Source organism: Aspergillus japonicus (assembly GCF_003184785.1).
Source record: "Aspergillus japonicus CBS 114.51 unplaced genomic scaffold BO86scaffold_8, whole genome shotgun sequence".
NCBI lineage: Eukaryota > Fungi > Ascomycota > Eurotiomycetes > Eurotiales > Aspergillaceae > Aspergillus > Aspergillus japonicus.
Window position 1 is genome coordinate 136,924 of NW_020291645.1, and position 14,781 is coordinate 151,704.

Genomic DNA, 14,781 nt, shown 5'->3' on the forward strand with positions numbered 1-14,781 from the left:
GCTACCACCTTCATAACGTCCATTGTCCCATGGGTGTCAGCCAGCTTTCAAATTATTCATCGGCCTAGTTATGTGGAGTTGCAATGACCCCAGTCTCAAGGCAGGTGTGTCAGGCAGGCAAAAAGCAAGAAAAATTCAGAGCATAAATTGGAGTAGAGCGCCCCTGGCGTAGGAAGTGCCAAGTGCGGGCTTTTATTGCGTAGAAAGTGCATCACTGAACTTCGTCTCCGACTTGGACAGCTTACTCATACATCAAACGTATTGACATGAATTTTCGACCATGGCCTGTTCCTAAGATGGATGATCCCCCAGCAGTCGAGCCCTTCAATCACATCCACATCTCCTCCCTGTCCAGTAGGATATGATCCAACAGACCGAAGTACTCTGCCCTCCCCCCTTGGCGGTGTTCGTCTTCCCTGTCCCGGTACTCAGAGCCCGGTACCGCCATAGACGGGCCGCTTGGTGTAGTCCTCCGTGGGCTTGGGGTGTTTCTTCATTTCGGCGACACTCCGCGGCTCCGGACGCAAGCCCCAGCGGGTAAAGTAATCGGTCAGATCCTCCTTCACCAGGTGTGCCGTCTGGGTCAGGAAGTAGTGCTTCTTATCGGCATCGGTGGCCTGCGGGCTGGCACGGCGAGCCCCGTGGTGCAGCCGATGGTAGAAGCTGTCCCCGAAGATGACGCGCAGCTGCTCGAACATGACCAGACTCACGTAGAAGCCCGCCTTATCGAAGTCTTTGTCAGCGGCCGGCCGCGCCAGGTACGCCTTGGCCTGATTCCACTCGGCCACGCGGCCACGGGCCTCCGGGTCAGACAGGCGCAGGACCGCCAGACTGTAGAGGTTGACGGTGACCTCGGTCAGGGCCGTCCAGCTCCAGATCGGGGTCTGCTGGCGCTGGTGGCCCAGCTCGTGCCACATCATCCACGACCGCCGCAGGTGATACTCACCCCAGACCTCCCGGTGGCGCTCGCGGGGGATGGCCGCTCGCCAGTGGTAGCTGTTCGGATTGACTCCGCGCCGGGTTTGTACCACCATCGGCCGCAGGGGGCTCGCGCGATCCACTGTGTCCGCTTGCTCGTCCGGCAGCAGGCCGCTCAAGCGGTCCTGGGCCTCTATCATCTCGCCGTAGAAGCGAAACAGCCGCGCCTGCATCTGCCCCTGTTCGGCGTACGGCCGCGCGTCCTGCGCCAGCCCCGTCACGATCACCCGTCGCCCGCTGAGCTCCGCAAACGGCACCGTCGTCGCCGCCAGCATGGCCTGGTACTCCTCGTCGGTCGTGATACCCTCCCGCACGAAGGGGAACGGCTGCGCCGCGTCGGTGCGGTCGTGCAGCGTGATCGTCACCGGGCCTACCTCCTCGCCATCCTCCCGCGCGGTAAACCTGACGTACAGAATGCCCCCCAGAGCACTGGAGACGGTATGCGAGCCGTTGGCCATGGTGGGCAGCTGCTCCAGGGTATTGGGGAGGCGTTCGGAGTCGATAGCCGGGTCGACTAGAGCCGGCGTGCCCACCAGGAACTGGGGCAACGGGCCGTCCGGCTGCACGCCGTCCGCTTGGACGTGAAGCGGGGTACCTGGGTTGAGATAGAAGCCGGTGCAGTGGAAGTCGGCGAAGGTGAACGCCTGCTTCAACCGGCTGCGCTCTGAGTCGGCCGCGGGCAGGGCGGGGAGAACGAGGGTTCGGGGCTGCGGGAAGAGCTCCGGCTGGCGCTGGACGTACCGCAACGGGCGGCGGGTCGTCCACCGCAGGGTGGTTTTCGTCGTCGCGACCACCTTGTCGCCCGCGTAGGAGGTGAGGGTGAACGGCAGCTCGAGCTCCGCGTCGTCCTCGGTGCTCAGGTAGAGCCCGATGTCGTTCCACCCGAAGAATCCGGGTGAGACCTTCTGCCAGTCACAACGGATGCGCGTGGAGCCGCGGCTGGTTTCCGGACAGGAGCCGTAGACACTGCCGATCGTGATGTTGAATGCGCTCAGGTCCGGGGTCTCGAGCACAATCCGGCCGACGGAGCCGGGACCGGCATATCGGATCTTGGGGGTGATCACCTGTCGCTGTGCCGAGTACCAGACCGTGCTGCCGTGTCGAACAACTTCCAGGGTCGGTTCGCTACCACTCGCGACATCGCTGTCGTCGGCGGAGACTCCCACCGGTCCGTGGAGATAAACCTGCCCACTGATCTGACGAGGACTAGTCCCTTGAGACTCGGAGGGAAATTCAATCGCGCGATGAAGGTGGCTCTGTTTGGTATCATCGCTGCTCTCCGTGCTCAGAGAGAAGTCCCATTCATTGGAAGAGGTGCACGAGTCCAGAAGTTCAGCAGTCGAAGGGCGCCGCTCAGGAGCGCCCAAGACACCTCCAATTATCCCCGCTAACCAAATACCGCGAGCGAGTTTCATTGTTAGTATTTTTGATACAGGGGAAGTAGAGAAAAAAGAGAGAGAGGAAGAGCGCGGCGCCAGAGGAGGGGGCGAAGGGGAACTGAAAACGACCATGCGGGCAAAGGGCACTGATTAGGGCACGAGACAAGCCCCCCCAGATCCCGCAGAGGTACTGTACATTCCAACAGCATCCTTCCCGCGTAAGTCGATGATACGTATATAATCTGGTTACATCACTCTGGCTCTTGAACAGAGTACTATACTATATGCTTGCAAAGTGCCTATCGCGGGGGAACGAATCATGGAGGCTAGGTGGTGCTGCGATGAGCGTACCGCTCAGCCAAAGAACTTGGTCGGTTGCCTGACATTCCCGAAGACGTAGAAGACTCAGTTCCGCCCCACACAAATCCGTAGATCCACTCGTATGCATGATGAGTCCATACCTCCAATCCAAATTAGGGTTACATCCGGTGTCGGTACTTCGCCCCATCAACCTTCCAACTCCACATTGGGCGCTGATTCGAGCTGTTCTCGTATATGCAGTCATCTCCCGGACTGGATATGTTAGGGCTTGATTGATGCCTCCCTTGCCGCTTCAGCTGTTCAGCTCGAGACTGGTCTTTCTCTTCTGCTGGGACTATAGGTTTTTCTATCATCACTCGGCCCCTCTCTCCTTGGAAGGGAATGGAACAGTGCCTGCCGTCAGCCATGTCACATTCATGGACCCAGCCCGTCTCGATGACGTTGTCACTTGAGTGCCGGCATATGCCGGCGAGGTGCCGATGAACCCTTGATGTCGTTGGGGCCTGAGGCCTCAACATTGAAGGTGGTCACCGCCCGCCACACCCATATTAATTCACACACAAATGATTCATTCATCACTGATCCACGTCCTCCACAGATTCACTACTTTGAAATATAGTGCTTACTATCTTGGTAATAGAAGTGAAGATTAGAAACCTAGTACTAGACCCTTCAATCAAGCGCCTACTATGGTAAAAGGGTGGTTGTCGTATGACAAAATATAATGCCTTTCCCTGACATTTGCCTCTTGGGTGGGAACCGTGGTTTGTGGAGGATTCACTCAGTACTGCTCCGGCTCAGTCTGATTCACCTGTCATCACCTGTAGAATATCTAATATCATCTCTACAACTGATGTATCCCGCTCTCCCACCACGAAATTAACCCAGACCTCCGCCGGCTACATCACCACTGCTTACACCACAGACCTTTCGAACAACCCCCAGTGTCCTTAATTGACCTGTATATTCCTGAATATCTGTTCTTCCTACATCTGTTCTGTTTTTCATACCTCTTCTGCAACTCTATCAAGTGGATAAACCACCACACCCCAGCAGAAAAGGCAGAAACCGGGAGAGATCGGCCTCCACCCGCCGAAAGCCACAAGCTCGATGCGGTCACCACATGGCCGCGAAATATTGCAATGATGTTGTCATGATCCATCCTTTCGCTGATGGTAACGGAAGAACGTGCCGCTTGATCTTACATGCTATCCTACTAAAGTACGCCGGCATTGTGGTCTCTTTGGGCGAGCACGATGAGAGCCGGCGTCAGGATCCGGATTTACGGTCACGATCTGGCGAGCATATGGAGGGCTCCAGGGAGCTAGCAGCCCTGGTGCTTTGGAAGTCGATTCCGCGATACCGAATCTTAAACCAAAATGTTCTTACCGGGAAAAGAGAGATTCGTGGAAAGCCGAGGCTTTGAGTCATTAGTGTTGCTGTTGCTGTTGGCGGTGGTAAGTCACGTGCATTGAACGTGCTCTGGTGGTTTCGATGTTTCATCTGTTATCTCTGGCATGAGTGTGATCAGGTGCCTCTAAACCGTATCATCGAAGTTGCTGACATGGGCGTATATACTCAGGACACAGATACCAGAGTCACCAGAGAATAGCAGTGGTTTCGCTTGCGTGTTGAGATAGCCTGCACATACTCTTTGCACCGCACTTCCGGTTCGACACTACCCTGATGGCTTTGCTGTGGTGGACCAGTTTCAATATCATGTCATTGACACCACCTGCCCGACACATGCAAGAAAAGTGACAAAAGTATGTATACAGCGAGGGGTGGTGAGAGGATCGTGGAACCCGCCTTGTGTGGGCCCAGAGAACCAGGAGACCTGATCACTGCAGATGCAGTAACCAGGTACTAAGATATACTACGACAAACAGGAAGAGAATGTTGATTAAGGAGCAGCAGTGCTTGAAGCTGTTGACTTGATTATGCAGTATCACATAGCTAGATACAATAGCCTGGCTCTCCAGCTAGATAACGTCTCCATCGAATTAGATTGAATACGCGCCACCCAGGCAGCACCCCTCCGAACCCCAATTTCCGTCTACTCATCGTCGCGGATATCCACGACCGTACGCTTCCACTTGCGCGCCGGGACGCGACGCTTGAACAGAATGTCGATCTCGCGGAAGGACCGGTCCTTCATCTCGGGAATCCACTGCCAGGCCATGGCGGTGCAGATGAAGGCAGTGCCGGCCCAGACGTAGCCGCTCTTGGCGCCCAGGTTCCACTTGTCCGTGTTGAGCATGTAGCTGGACAGGAAGATGCAGGGGATATTGATGAAGTAGTAGGCGCCGCGTCCCACACCGGTGGTCAGGGGCCGCAGGCGAACGGACGAGGTCTCGCCGATGATGACCCACGAGGACGGGGCGGGCCCCAGGCAGAACAGCACGGAGACAATCAAGCCCAGGGAGGCTTGCGCGTTGCTCGCCGCCGTACTCACGCCACAGGAGCCTGCAATGCCGAGCGCGACCAGGAAGATACAGTTGATCGATTGGCCGTAGACATAGATGGTGCGCCGGCCGAGGTAGGTGGTCAGGATCCATGAGAGCATGACCATGATCAACTGGAGGGCCGAGGTGATGAGTCCCAGGGCAAATGCGGTGGTTTCGCCCATGCCGGCCTCTGTCCACTGGAGTTAGTCTGCGATGAGGTTGCAGGGAGGAAATGACGGGACTCACGTTTGAAGAAGTACACGGCTTGGTTCGCAATCAGGTTGCCTGTTAGATTCTGAGATGCGTACACACCGCAGACAATCAGGGTGCGATAGAGATCGGTGCCCCGGACCAGTTCCACGAGAGTGGGCTTCTTGACAGTCTTCTCCAGCTCGATCGTGCGACGCATCATGGCGACTGCGTCCGCGGGGTTCTCCTCTACGCTCGCGCGACCAAGACGCTTGACCGCCTTCTCGGCATCGGCCAGACGGCCCTGGCGGACGAGCCACCAGGGCGATTCCGGGGCAAAGTAGAGGAGGATAGCGAGAGGAGTGGGAAACATCCACTGAAGTGCAATGGGAACTCTGAGAGATGATCAGTCAAGTACTCTCTCGACCTCGTCGGTAAGAGCGGACGAACCTGTAGGCCGAGGAGTCATTCTTGGATTGGTAGTGGTAGGTGATACCGCCGACGATGATGGAGCCAATGGCCCAGAACATCTGCAGCATCTGCGTCGCGGGCGCGCGCAATCTCATGGGCACGATCTCGGCGCAGTAGGCGGGTGCATTGGCGATGAAGATGCCCCACGGGATGCCTTCCAGGATCTGGGCGGCGAAGAACATGCCCTGGCTGTTGCCGAAATAGAAGATGAAGATGAAGGCGTTCAGGGCCATGAGCCCGCCGATGGTTGCCCAGCGATATCCAATCCAACTTGTGATGGGTCCTGCCACAAAGACCCCGATGAAGGCGCCCAGTGGTCCGCTACACTGGAAGGCTGACTGCCATGACGCCTCGATGATATAAAGACCTGTGACGTCGCTCTTGACACCGAAATCGTCGGCAAACTTCTGTGTCGCGATAAACTGTCCCATCAGGAAAACACAGTAGGACTCCATGATCTATCGCATCGCATTCGGAGTGTTAGAGAGACGATCTGCCTGTTGGGTTGATTGGGGTTATTGGGGACCAGAGCTTACAATGGTGCATGACATGACGAAGGCCCACGCGCTGGCAGCGGGATACGCCTTGACAGCCTCGAGCACCGTCATGCGATGCTCGACCTCCTCCGCACCGATGGCGCCGGCTCGGTCGTAGTCGACCTTCTCGCTGGCATCGTAGACAGGCTCGTCCTTGGAGGTGGGCTGGTCCTCGACCTCCATCGCCGAGGTTTCCTTCTCTGGGTTGTCGCTAGTCATATTGACGATCTCGGAGAGAAAAGGGGTGGATGAAAGAGAGAAAGAGAGGAGTGGGGGAGGGAGGGAGATCTGGGGGGATCTTGGGGGATCTCAGATCTTTATAGCTGTGATACACCGCTTGTGTTGGTAATTGCTGGTATCCAGTGGTATCCAGTGGTATTCACTGGTATTCACTGGTATTCCCTGGTAATTCATGGGAAGGGTGAGATTAGCCTAATCGAGCTCAAGCTTACTGCGGAGTCCCCGGACTTGGACCTCCGCAACCCAACATCTCCACTCCGGAGGGTCTGTTTTCCGAGCACGTGGACCGTGGAAGGGTCGCATTTGCCTCGCTTCGCTCTCTCATTGCACCGAAGGGGCCCCGAGTGCCCTAGCGGGTGCGTGTTACGGGTGCAACGTTGATTCTGGTAGTACTCCGGTGGGGTCGGGTGGAGATGGCCCGGTCCCCCGCAACTGCGGGGGAGCTGGCACTTTATCTAACTTTCCCTGTCAGCTTTTCCTGCCCAGTCTCGCCTTCGCCCCCACTTCGCTGATTTCCAGTCCAATCAGACAGGACGGTTAATATCGATATCATTCACTATTATACCGTCACTTGACATGGAAATGCACCAGAGGAGTGAACTGGCGTAATATGAATGGTGGATGATTACCTCCTGTACGGTAAGAACGGAAATGTGGCTGTAAGACAACCCTCGTATTGTACAGTATAGCAGGGTTCTAGATTGCACGCCGGTGAGCTGACCTTCCCCTGCATAGCACGTGCAGCAGGGGTATCCAGACTGTGAGGTGGCATGATTCCAGTGTTGCTGTGTTGACTGTTATGACAAGAGTCAAGTTTGTTCTGAGAGTACCAAAAAAGCTCAAGCTCTAGCCTCTTGTTGCTGAGAATAAACAGTTCGTCCAGTCACTTTCGCTGGAATCGCACAACCACTCGGGTGGCACTCATTATCATGACCAAACAGCCTCCATATATCACCCCATACGACCCCTAGCAGGTCGGTCACCCCGCTGAACGCCTTCGCAGCTCTACATCGTCTGCGTGGTCGCGTGCGGTCTGGTAATCCAGTTCGTGCCCAGCTTTCTGGCGGCGGCGATCGCCACCGCGCTGCAGGCGTCCCGTCTTGGGTCGCCTTTCCCGCAATGATATACACAATGTTGTGGCTGCTCCCGGCAGAGATCCATGCCCGCAAGAGCGGTACTGCCGTCTTTGGTGGGCGTTGGCGCCGAGATGCATGGGGTAAGGTTGCTGCAGCCCTTTGTAGGGCCGTCAGGGCCGGTTCGGGGGTTGTGCTTGTGCTTGTGCTTGGCACAGTTTCTGGGAGGAAAACAGTAGAGGAGGGGGAGTTGAGGGAGATAAGGTGTTCCTACAGACACAGTCAGCGTTCATTGCCCGGCCAGGGAGGTTCACAGCATGCGCGTGGCAGATGCTGGACTGTCATTAATCTAACTAGGGTATGCTACTTGGAAGGGTCGTCCTGCAGGTGGATAAATAATACATGGACCTTAGTAACAATTATTGAAGATGTTTTTAATTTTTTTAAACTACCATACACGTCGCAGAGCAAGTGATTTCTGCGGGACCTTTTAGGTACTCTTAATCGAGAAAAATGTGGAAGAGGTGAAGGCAAGAACAATAACCTGTCTGTTCAAAGCTCAGGCTAATTCGCTTTGGGTCAGAGCACCTGCTCTACTTCCTTCAAGGTTGCTTTGTCAGGCCAAGCGGGGTACCCTGTTAATACAAGATGGCTACCTCCACCACTCACTTGTGCGTCTGAGACATATTGAGGCTTAGTGCAATGTAGGTTACTTGGTAATCTGGCTTATACTGCCTCACTGTAATGCCTGCATTAGTCCACAAATGTTTGAGGATGGTGCATGTGTGCACTGCATACATAAATACCAGGAGATGGTTTGCATTTCGGGAAAAAAAGAAGAAGCCACAGGCCCGAAAGATGAATTCAAAGGCTGGAGAAGCAGCAGCGTCAACATTCTCAACAACAGTATTTCTACAATATTGCTCCATTTTAACCTACCCTCTGCCTTGGAATATACAGTGGTGTCAGTCCGTATAACAGCCTCAAAACCTCCCTCAAATTTAGACAAGCGTTCTTGTCCGGATCTGAAAACTATCTCCGTCCTTCTGAGCATCTTCATCATGGATAGATGCCCATGACGCCCGATGCGGGGTACGCTACCACTGCACGCCGACCATCGCTCGGGACAGTGCCCACATGGTGGTCCACTGCCCCCACATTGGAGCCGACCAGTGCGCGACCGGAAGGAAATACCCTACCTCACCCCGCCTCGCGCACGCTGTAGACGATAGGCGAACAAACAATCAGACAACTACACTCCCGTTGAGGTAGAAACTTTCCTAAACTTCCAGGCAGTGGGCAGGGAACTTTTAAGCGGACGATCCAGTCTGGAAAGAAATAAACAATACAGTCGACCAGTAACACCAACAAGGTGGCACAGAGACCGAAATGGATCAGAGGTTCGGGTGCACCACTAGTCACGAGATCGTTGCTGAGGTCGATCAAAAGCAAGTAATACTCCGCTTGCTTGCGAGCGAGCGCCGGCTAGTCTTCTGCCTTGACCGGCGGGAAAAGATCCAGCCTGGCCATCGGGTAACTCATGGTCAGCCCTTGGCCAAGGCATGCGAGCCACGGCAAACTCCTGTAATTGTTTCTCAAAGAGTGAAGATATAAATTAAAAAAATCTTAGATACTGATAGATAAAGAGATATGTGAGGAATTATGCGAGCAAGGCTTTCAAACGAGCGAATGTGCCATGCTGCCATTGACTGAAATCGACTCTTCTTGTCCAGTGTGCGGGTTCACCCTCGGCGAATTACCGGAGCCTTCTTCCACCTCAATTCTTAAACCATTTATCTTCTTTTACTGACATTAGACCGGATAGGATTTCCCCAGCCTAAGCCTGTACATCGACAGAATGGAGCTTAGAACCAATTATACCGCAACGAAGGATAGTTGCTCCTAAAACAGATTTTACCACACTGCAGCTCTAGTTACTACGGGAAAAATATGTTGATAAAGAAAAAGCCTCATCTAGATGGCAAATGCTTGGATATCGAACGAGAACTCACATTGATGGCTGCGGCCAGGGAGCTGAGGATCTGTGGAGCTGAGAATAGAATACATCTATAGTACAGGACCCGATTACTGCAGGACGAATTCTGACCATAGTTTAGTGCGGACTCCCTACCAACAGGACCAGTCTCTTGCTCGAGCAGCGTGCCTCCTTCCAAAGTTATTTTGCCCTTTTTCTTGATTTTATGATTATGATCGGAGTGAGTATGAAGTAATCATGGATATAGGTCCTTATTACTTGAAACTCCTTAGACTACTAGGTAGTAATTAACATTACTCCTAGGTAGGTAGGTACGTCAGCACAAGACTCATCATTCTCAACACTTCCTGCTCCTCTCCTCTCGATGACTACAGAGTTACTTACCGCCCCATCCCTCTCTCTTATTCTGCCGGCGAAAGTAAGGCGGAAAGCTTTCTCCGCAGATTCTGCCTTGCGCTTCCGCCCGGGAGACCCCTGGCAGCAAGAGCAAGGGCCATTCCAGCCCAATTATCCAGCCCAGAGATCCGATCTTCCATCTGAAACTATAGTCCCTGTGGATTTAAGGGTAACCGATGTTTGAGGCCATCAGCACCATAGGCGAGTTAGCCCCGAAGCAGTACTGCATGGCCACGAGAAGATGATTGCAACATTCATGTATACCTATAACCTGCCCATAAGTCACCCCGTTTTTAGGACCTTGCTTCAGCTTCCCTGGAATGTGAGACATTCCTAACCACTGGTGGTTCAGTCCCTGTCAATCATTTAAGATTCGGGTATGTGCACATCGTCCCATCCTTGAGATCGACCGACCCCAATTTTCATCCATCATCCCATTGCAATATGGCCCTTTTGCTAGTTTAAGGTCTCAACATCTCCACGGAAGCACGTAATCCCCCCAAAGTTATAAAGGGCTGCAAAGGACCATCACCATCACCATCAACCATTTCTCAACAATCAACAATCACTGCTCAGTCACTCCCCAGAAAACAAAGAAAATAATAGCCAAATCACTCACAAAACCACAAGCCATTACCCATCAATCAACCTCAAAATGAAGCTCTCCATCTTCTCCGTCCTCACCCTCGGCCTCGCCGCAGGCACCCTAGCCGCGCCCACACGGGTGGAGCGCGACCTGCCGACCATCACAAGCGTGCTCTCCGGCATCGGCACCAAGGTCGACGCGTTGGGGTCGGCCATCCAAGCCTACGGTGGCGGCGATGTGACCAAAGTCCAACAGGCGTCCGACAACTTGGTTACAGCGATCAACAACGGCAACAGCCAGGTCAGCGGCACGGGGGCGCTCAGCTCCGGCGACGCGCTGGGGCTGCCGGGCCCCGTCAACGACCTTAAGAACAAGATCGCCACCGTCATTACCAAGCTCGACGGCAAGAAGTCCCTGATCGTCCAGGCGGGCAAGGGCGCCCAGACCTACAACGACCTGACCCAGCAGAAGGCCGCCGCCAAGAAGCTGTCCGACACCATCGTCTCCAAGGTGCCCCAGGAGCTGCAGGGCCTGGCTGGCACCGTCGCCGGCGGCATCTCTGATGCCATTGAGACGGGCGTCAAGGACTTTGCCGATCAGGCTCCCAGGAGCAAGCGAGGGGTGGAGGCGGTTGCTGTTGCGGTTTGAGGGGGTGCGGGGGGGGATTTGAATCGGTTGATTAGTCTGTGACTGTTTTCCGGCCTGGTGCCATGCAAAGGGATGATGTCTTTGGACCGATTGCGTGTGAAGGGATGTTGTAGAGAATTGGATTGAGGTTAGTTGAATTAATCATTGCTTACACACGGTTCTTAATCGTGGCCTAAGGGTTGCCTCCTCTTGATGTAGCATCGTAAAGTTCCTCTTGACTATACCTGCAGTAAATCACAGGGTAATCCATGACTACTAATGCTGCACGGAACACGGCACTATGCATCGTCCTATCAAACCCTACCTGCGACCCCGGCGAGTATCGGACAGAGGTCCGAGCAGCACAACGCATCAAGCTGAAGTCCTTGCATCTTCGACACTCTGCTCCTCCTTCTCAGTCTCGGCTCACTGATCAGTACTTTTATACTGGTTATAGGTAAGTCAAAGTGACAGAGACCCGAAGAATTTATTTCGGCTTCAAAGTCAGCCGAGGCGCTTGAGATGCTACTTCTGGATATACTGCCCGCGTCGCTGGAGTCTCTGGGGATTACCGATATTGAAGACTGCGATTATCCCAGTCTGGTGGCGGAGCTCTTGAGATTGGTCCGGCACGGCCCAGGTCTCTTTGCCCGGCTGAACCAAATCCAGCTGTACGTGATCCAGATTGACGAGGACGCACTGGCTGTTCTGAGAACGGAGTGCGAATCAGCCGGTATCGATCTGAAGGTGGAGGAGCAGCAAGAGGAAGCCTGGGAGCACTATTTAGTATCCCCGGAAATGGCAGCCCTTCCGATTGACACTGAAGTTTACATACCTGTGTGTGATGATGGTGGAGCCTTTTTACTTGTATTGGGGTGATGGGTGAGTTTAGATAGTGCTTGCGTCGAGTCTTAGTGCTATTCTTCCAGTTCAGTGCTCGGTCTTTGAGATGCCAGCTGTCGGCAATCGAGACACGAGAAAGATAAGCCAGTGTATCGTGGCTTGAAGAGAGACAGTGACAATGCTGAGGTGGATTTACAATATGGGGCAGTGGGTGGACTAGATTGCTAATTATTCACGCACGTGTTGACATCCCGAAGAAGACAGAAGAATGTGTGATAGGTTCAGCTTGTGCTCTCGCTCCACTAATCGAGTAAGAAACATGACGAAAGGTTAAAGGTATAGCTTGATAGTTACCAGCAACTGGTTATCATACCAAAAGAAGGCTACTTGAGAGAATAGATGTGTAACGTAGACAACTGAATTAGCCGATGCGAGTGGCAGGAATAAGTGTGGTGCCTGGGGCAACCACGGTGCCGGGCCGACCAGGGATGGCAGTCACGTGGGGCGGCACAGTGTGTTTCTTCCACCGAGACTCGAATCTCCATCTTCATCTTCATTACCTGCAGAATCGCCGTTACCTGGTCTTTCTTCAGTATATCGCCGACGTTAACCTGTACTTTCCACACCTTGGCGTCCACCAAAATGACTAGACTCGCGTCCCCCAAACAGGATATCTCGCAAAGATAAGGTACAGTAGTAGTACCTCAAAATCTGGCTTCTGCCCCTCATTCGTCCGCTCCGTGTACAGCACACATGTGTCATGTGTCGTACAACGGCGGGGTAATCACTACCTAGTAGTTAGTGCGGGGCAAGCTGAATAACAGATAAGATACCAGAGACACACGACAAGACTTGGAGTATGAGTCGCATGCCCTGCATACCCTGGCGATGGACCGGTCGGCCCGAGTGTGAGGACAATGTGAAGAATGGTCTAATAACCACCAGGAAACACACTGAAATCAACGAATCAGACCCCGAAGAACCAACCAATCGGCCAATGTTATTTTCTGTCACGTTTTCCCAGCGTACAAGGCGCGAGCAGGTACGGTTAATGGGCCGGACTGCAACCATAGCAATGACTGCCAATCTGAATGGTGATCGAGGCCTCACACGCATCCAATTGACAGTCAGTTTACGGAGTACAGCTACGTGATCGCGGATTCTCTCTAATCTGGTACTTCACTCTGGGGCAATTGAGCATTCCAGTATGTACAGTACAGTACTCTACGATTCTCCCTTCAAGCCGCCGAAGCCTCCTGCGGAAACCGCAGCCGGTTAGCCTCATCGACCGCCCTGCGCACGCCCGCCACATTCTCCAACACCGTCGGCAGGTCCGAATGCACACAAATACTGAACGGGGTCCCCTCGAACCCAAACCGAAACTCAAGTCCCTCGATATCCTTGCCGGTATCCGTCAACGCGGCGGACCGCGCCCGCGCGTAGCAGAGCTCCGGCGTCGGGACGCGGGACTGCGCGACCGGCAGCAGCCGGCCGTCAGGCGAGTAGTCGATATCCACGTACATCTCCCCCTGGAACGGGATGCCCAGCTCCAGGCACATCGCCGCCTGCTGGGGGTTCTGGGCGCCGTAGACGGGCACCCGGAAGGTGGCGCAGGCCTCCAGCACCGCCCGCATGATCGTCGCGTCGCGCTGCATGTAGAAGAACAGGTCCCCGTGCGGCTTGATGTGCGCGAGGGGCATCCCCTCCGCGTCCAGCATCGCTTGGAGTGCGCCCACCTGGTACAGCACCGAGGCGTACATGTCCCTGGGGTCGACCTCGATCCGGCGGCGTCCGAACCCGAAGAGGTCTTGTTGGCCCGGGTGCGCGCCGGCCTTGACGCCGTGCTGCTTGCACAGCCGGATGGTCTGGAGCATGATGGTCGGGTCGCCCGCGTGGAAGCCGCAGGCGATGTTGGCGGCGTCGATGAACGGCATCAGCGCCTCGTCGGGGCCCTGGTGGCGTGGCGGCGACGGTTGGTTACTGGTGGGTGCATTTGACAGTTACGAGAGCGACAAGAGCTACTGACCATCTTCCAGCGCCCGAAGCCTTCGCCCATATCGGCGTTGATTTCATACTTGCGTGCTAACCCGGACATGGTGGATGGGGGTGGTTGGGGTTGGGTGGATTTGCGAAGGACGGAATGGCGGCGGGGTTGGTGTTTAAGTAACGGGTAACTTCACGATAGTGTAACTTACTTGACTGTACTTTACTTGATCGTCGTTGTGCTTTTGACCTAACTGTACTTAAAGCAGCACCACTTGTGCGTATTTTCTTGAACAAGTGGATTGTACTACTGTACTGTAACTACTTAACCAGTATAGTGGCTCTCTCGACTGACGTAACGTGATGCTGCAATCCAAGCGTTTGTTCTTACATGTATGGATCAGTACTGTACGCTCGGTCGGGGTTTGCTGCGGGGTTCGGTGGTTCAGAAGCATTCACGTCCGTTTTCCTCCCACTACGACTGTTAACTTCAGAAGGCTTCTCGTGTGGTTCATTCCTAGGTGTAATGAAGGGTCTCGCATGAGACAAGGAAAACAACTGAAAAGTACCAATTTATATGTCAACGAAGGCTCGTATTCCGGGAATTGGCAATTTGTCCATTTTACATTAGCCAAGAGCGGATCCCCAATGGTCAAAGAAACATATAAATTTGCAGCACAGACAGATACGAGGCGGTAGTATCGTGCTGAATATTC

At 54.3% G+C, this 14,781-nt stretch overlaps 5 protein-coding genes across 5 annotated transcripts; 2 read left to right on the forward strand and 3 right to left on the reverse strand.

The window, feature by feature from the left end:
* Positions 1–428: 428 nt before the first annotated feature.
* On the reverse strand, positions 429–2,393 carry BO86DRAFT_306518 (uncharacterized protein; the record flags this gene model as incomplete). The annotated part of the gene is made up of 1 exon (XM_025667701.1): positions 429–2,393. The coding sequence occupies one exon, from the start codon at positions 2,391–2,393 to the stop codon at positions 429–431; it is 1,965 nt and encodes a 654-aa protein (XP_025530479.1).
* A 2,213-nt stretch (positions 2,394–4,606) lies between these two features.
* Positions 4,607–6,974, reverse strand: BO86DRAFT_356152 (putative MFS maltose transporter). Its single transcript, XM_025669654.1, has 4 exons — positions 6,322–6,974; positions 5,765–6,243; positions 5,372–5,709; positions 4,607–5,315 (listed from the first exon to the last, which is right to left on the reverse strand). The coding sequence occupies exons 1-4, from the start codon at positions 6,538–6,540 to the stop codon at positions 4,735–4,737; spliced, it is 1,617 nt and encodes a 538-aa protein (XP_025530480.1). The 5' UTR covers positions 6,541–6,974; the 3' UTR covers positions 4,607–4,734.
* A 3,707-nt stretch (positions 6,975–10,681) lies between these two features.
* BO86DRAFT_356157 (cell wall mannoprotein 1 family protein) lies at positions 10,682–11,260 on the forward strand (the record flags this gene model as incomplete). The annotated part of the gene is made up of 1 exon (XM_025669655.1): positions 10,682–11,260. The coding sequence occupies one exon, from the start codon at positions 10,682–10,684 to the stop codon at positions 11,258–11,260; it is 579 nt and encodes a 192-aa protein (XP_025530481.1).
* A 501-nt stretch (positions 11,261–11,761) lies between these two features.
* Positions 11,762–12,118, forward strand: BO86DRAFT_396841 (uncharacterized protein; the record flags this gene model as incomplete). The annotated part of the gene is made up of 1 exon (XM_025673438.1): positions 11,762–12,118. One exon carries the CDS (start codon positions 11,762–11,764, stop codon positions 12,116–12,118), a length of 357 nt encoding a protein of 118 aa, XP_025530482.1.
* A 1,158-nt stretch (positions 12,119–13,276) lies between these two features.
* BO86DRAFT_386714 (LamB/YcsF family protein) lies at positions 13,277–14,200 on the reverse strand. The gene is made up of 2 exons (XM_025671410.1): positions 14,109–14,200; positions 13,277–14,034 (listed from the first exon to the last, which is right to left on the reverse strand). Exons 1-2 carry the CDS (start codon positions 14,175–14,177, stop codon positions 13,321–13,323), a joined length of 783 nt encoding a protein of 260 aa, XP_025530483.1. The 5' UTR covers positions 14,178–14,200; the 3' UTR covers positions 13,277–13,320.
* Positions 14,201–14,781: the final 581 nt, after the last annotated feature.

What these genes read in the sequence shown, in the direction of transcription:
- BO86DRAFT_356152 (XM_025669654.1), bottom strand. Translation starts at nt 6,540, where the DNA reads ATGACTAGCGACAACCCAGAGAAGGAAACCTCGGCGATGGAGGTCGAG. An exon ending in TCGTCATGTCATGCACCATT is followed by an intron (nt 6,244 to 6,321) that starts GTAAGCTCTGGT and finishes GCGATGCGATAG; the next exon opens with ATCATGGAGTCCTACTGTGT. An exon ending in AGCCGTGTACTTCTTCAAAC is followed by an intron (nt 5,316 to 5,371) that starts GTGAGTCCCGTC and finishes TCCAGTGGACAG; the next exon opens with AGGCCGGCATGGGCGAAACC.
- BO86DRAFT_386714 (XM_025671410.1), bottom strand. Translation starts at nt 14,177, where the DNA reads ATGTCCGGGTTAGCACGCAAGTATGAAATCAACGCCGATATGGGCGAA. An exon ending in GCTTCGGGCGCTGGAAGATG is followed by an intron (nt 14,035 to 14,108) that starts GTCAGTAGCTCT and finishes CCACGCCACCAG; the next exon opens with GGCCCCGACGAGGCGCTGAT.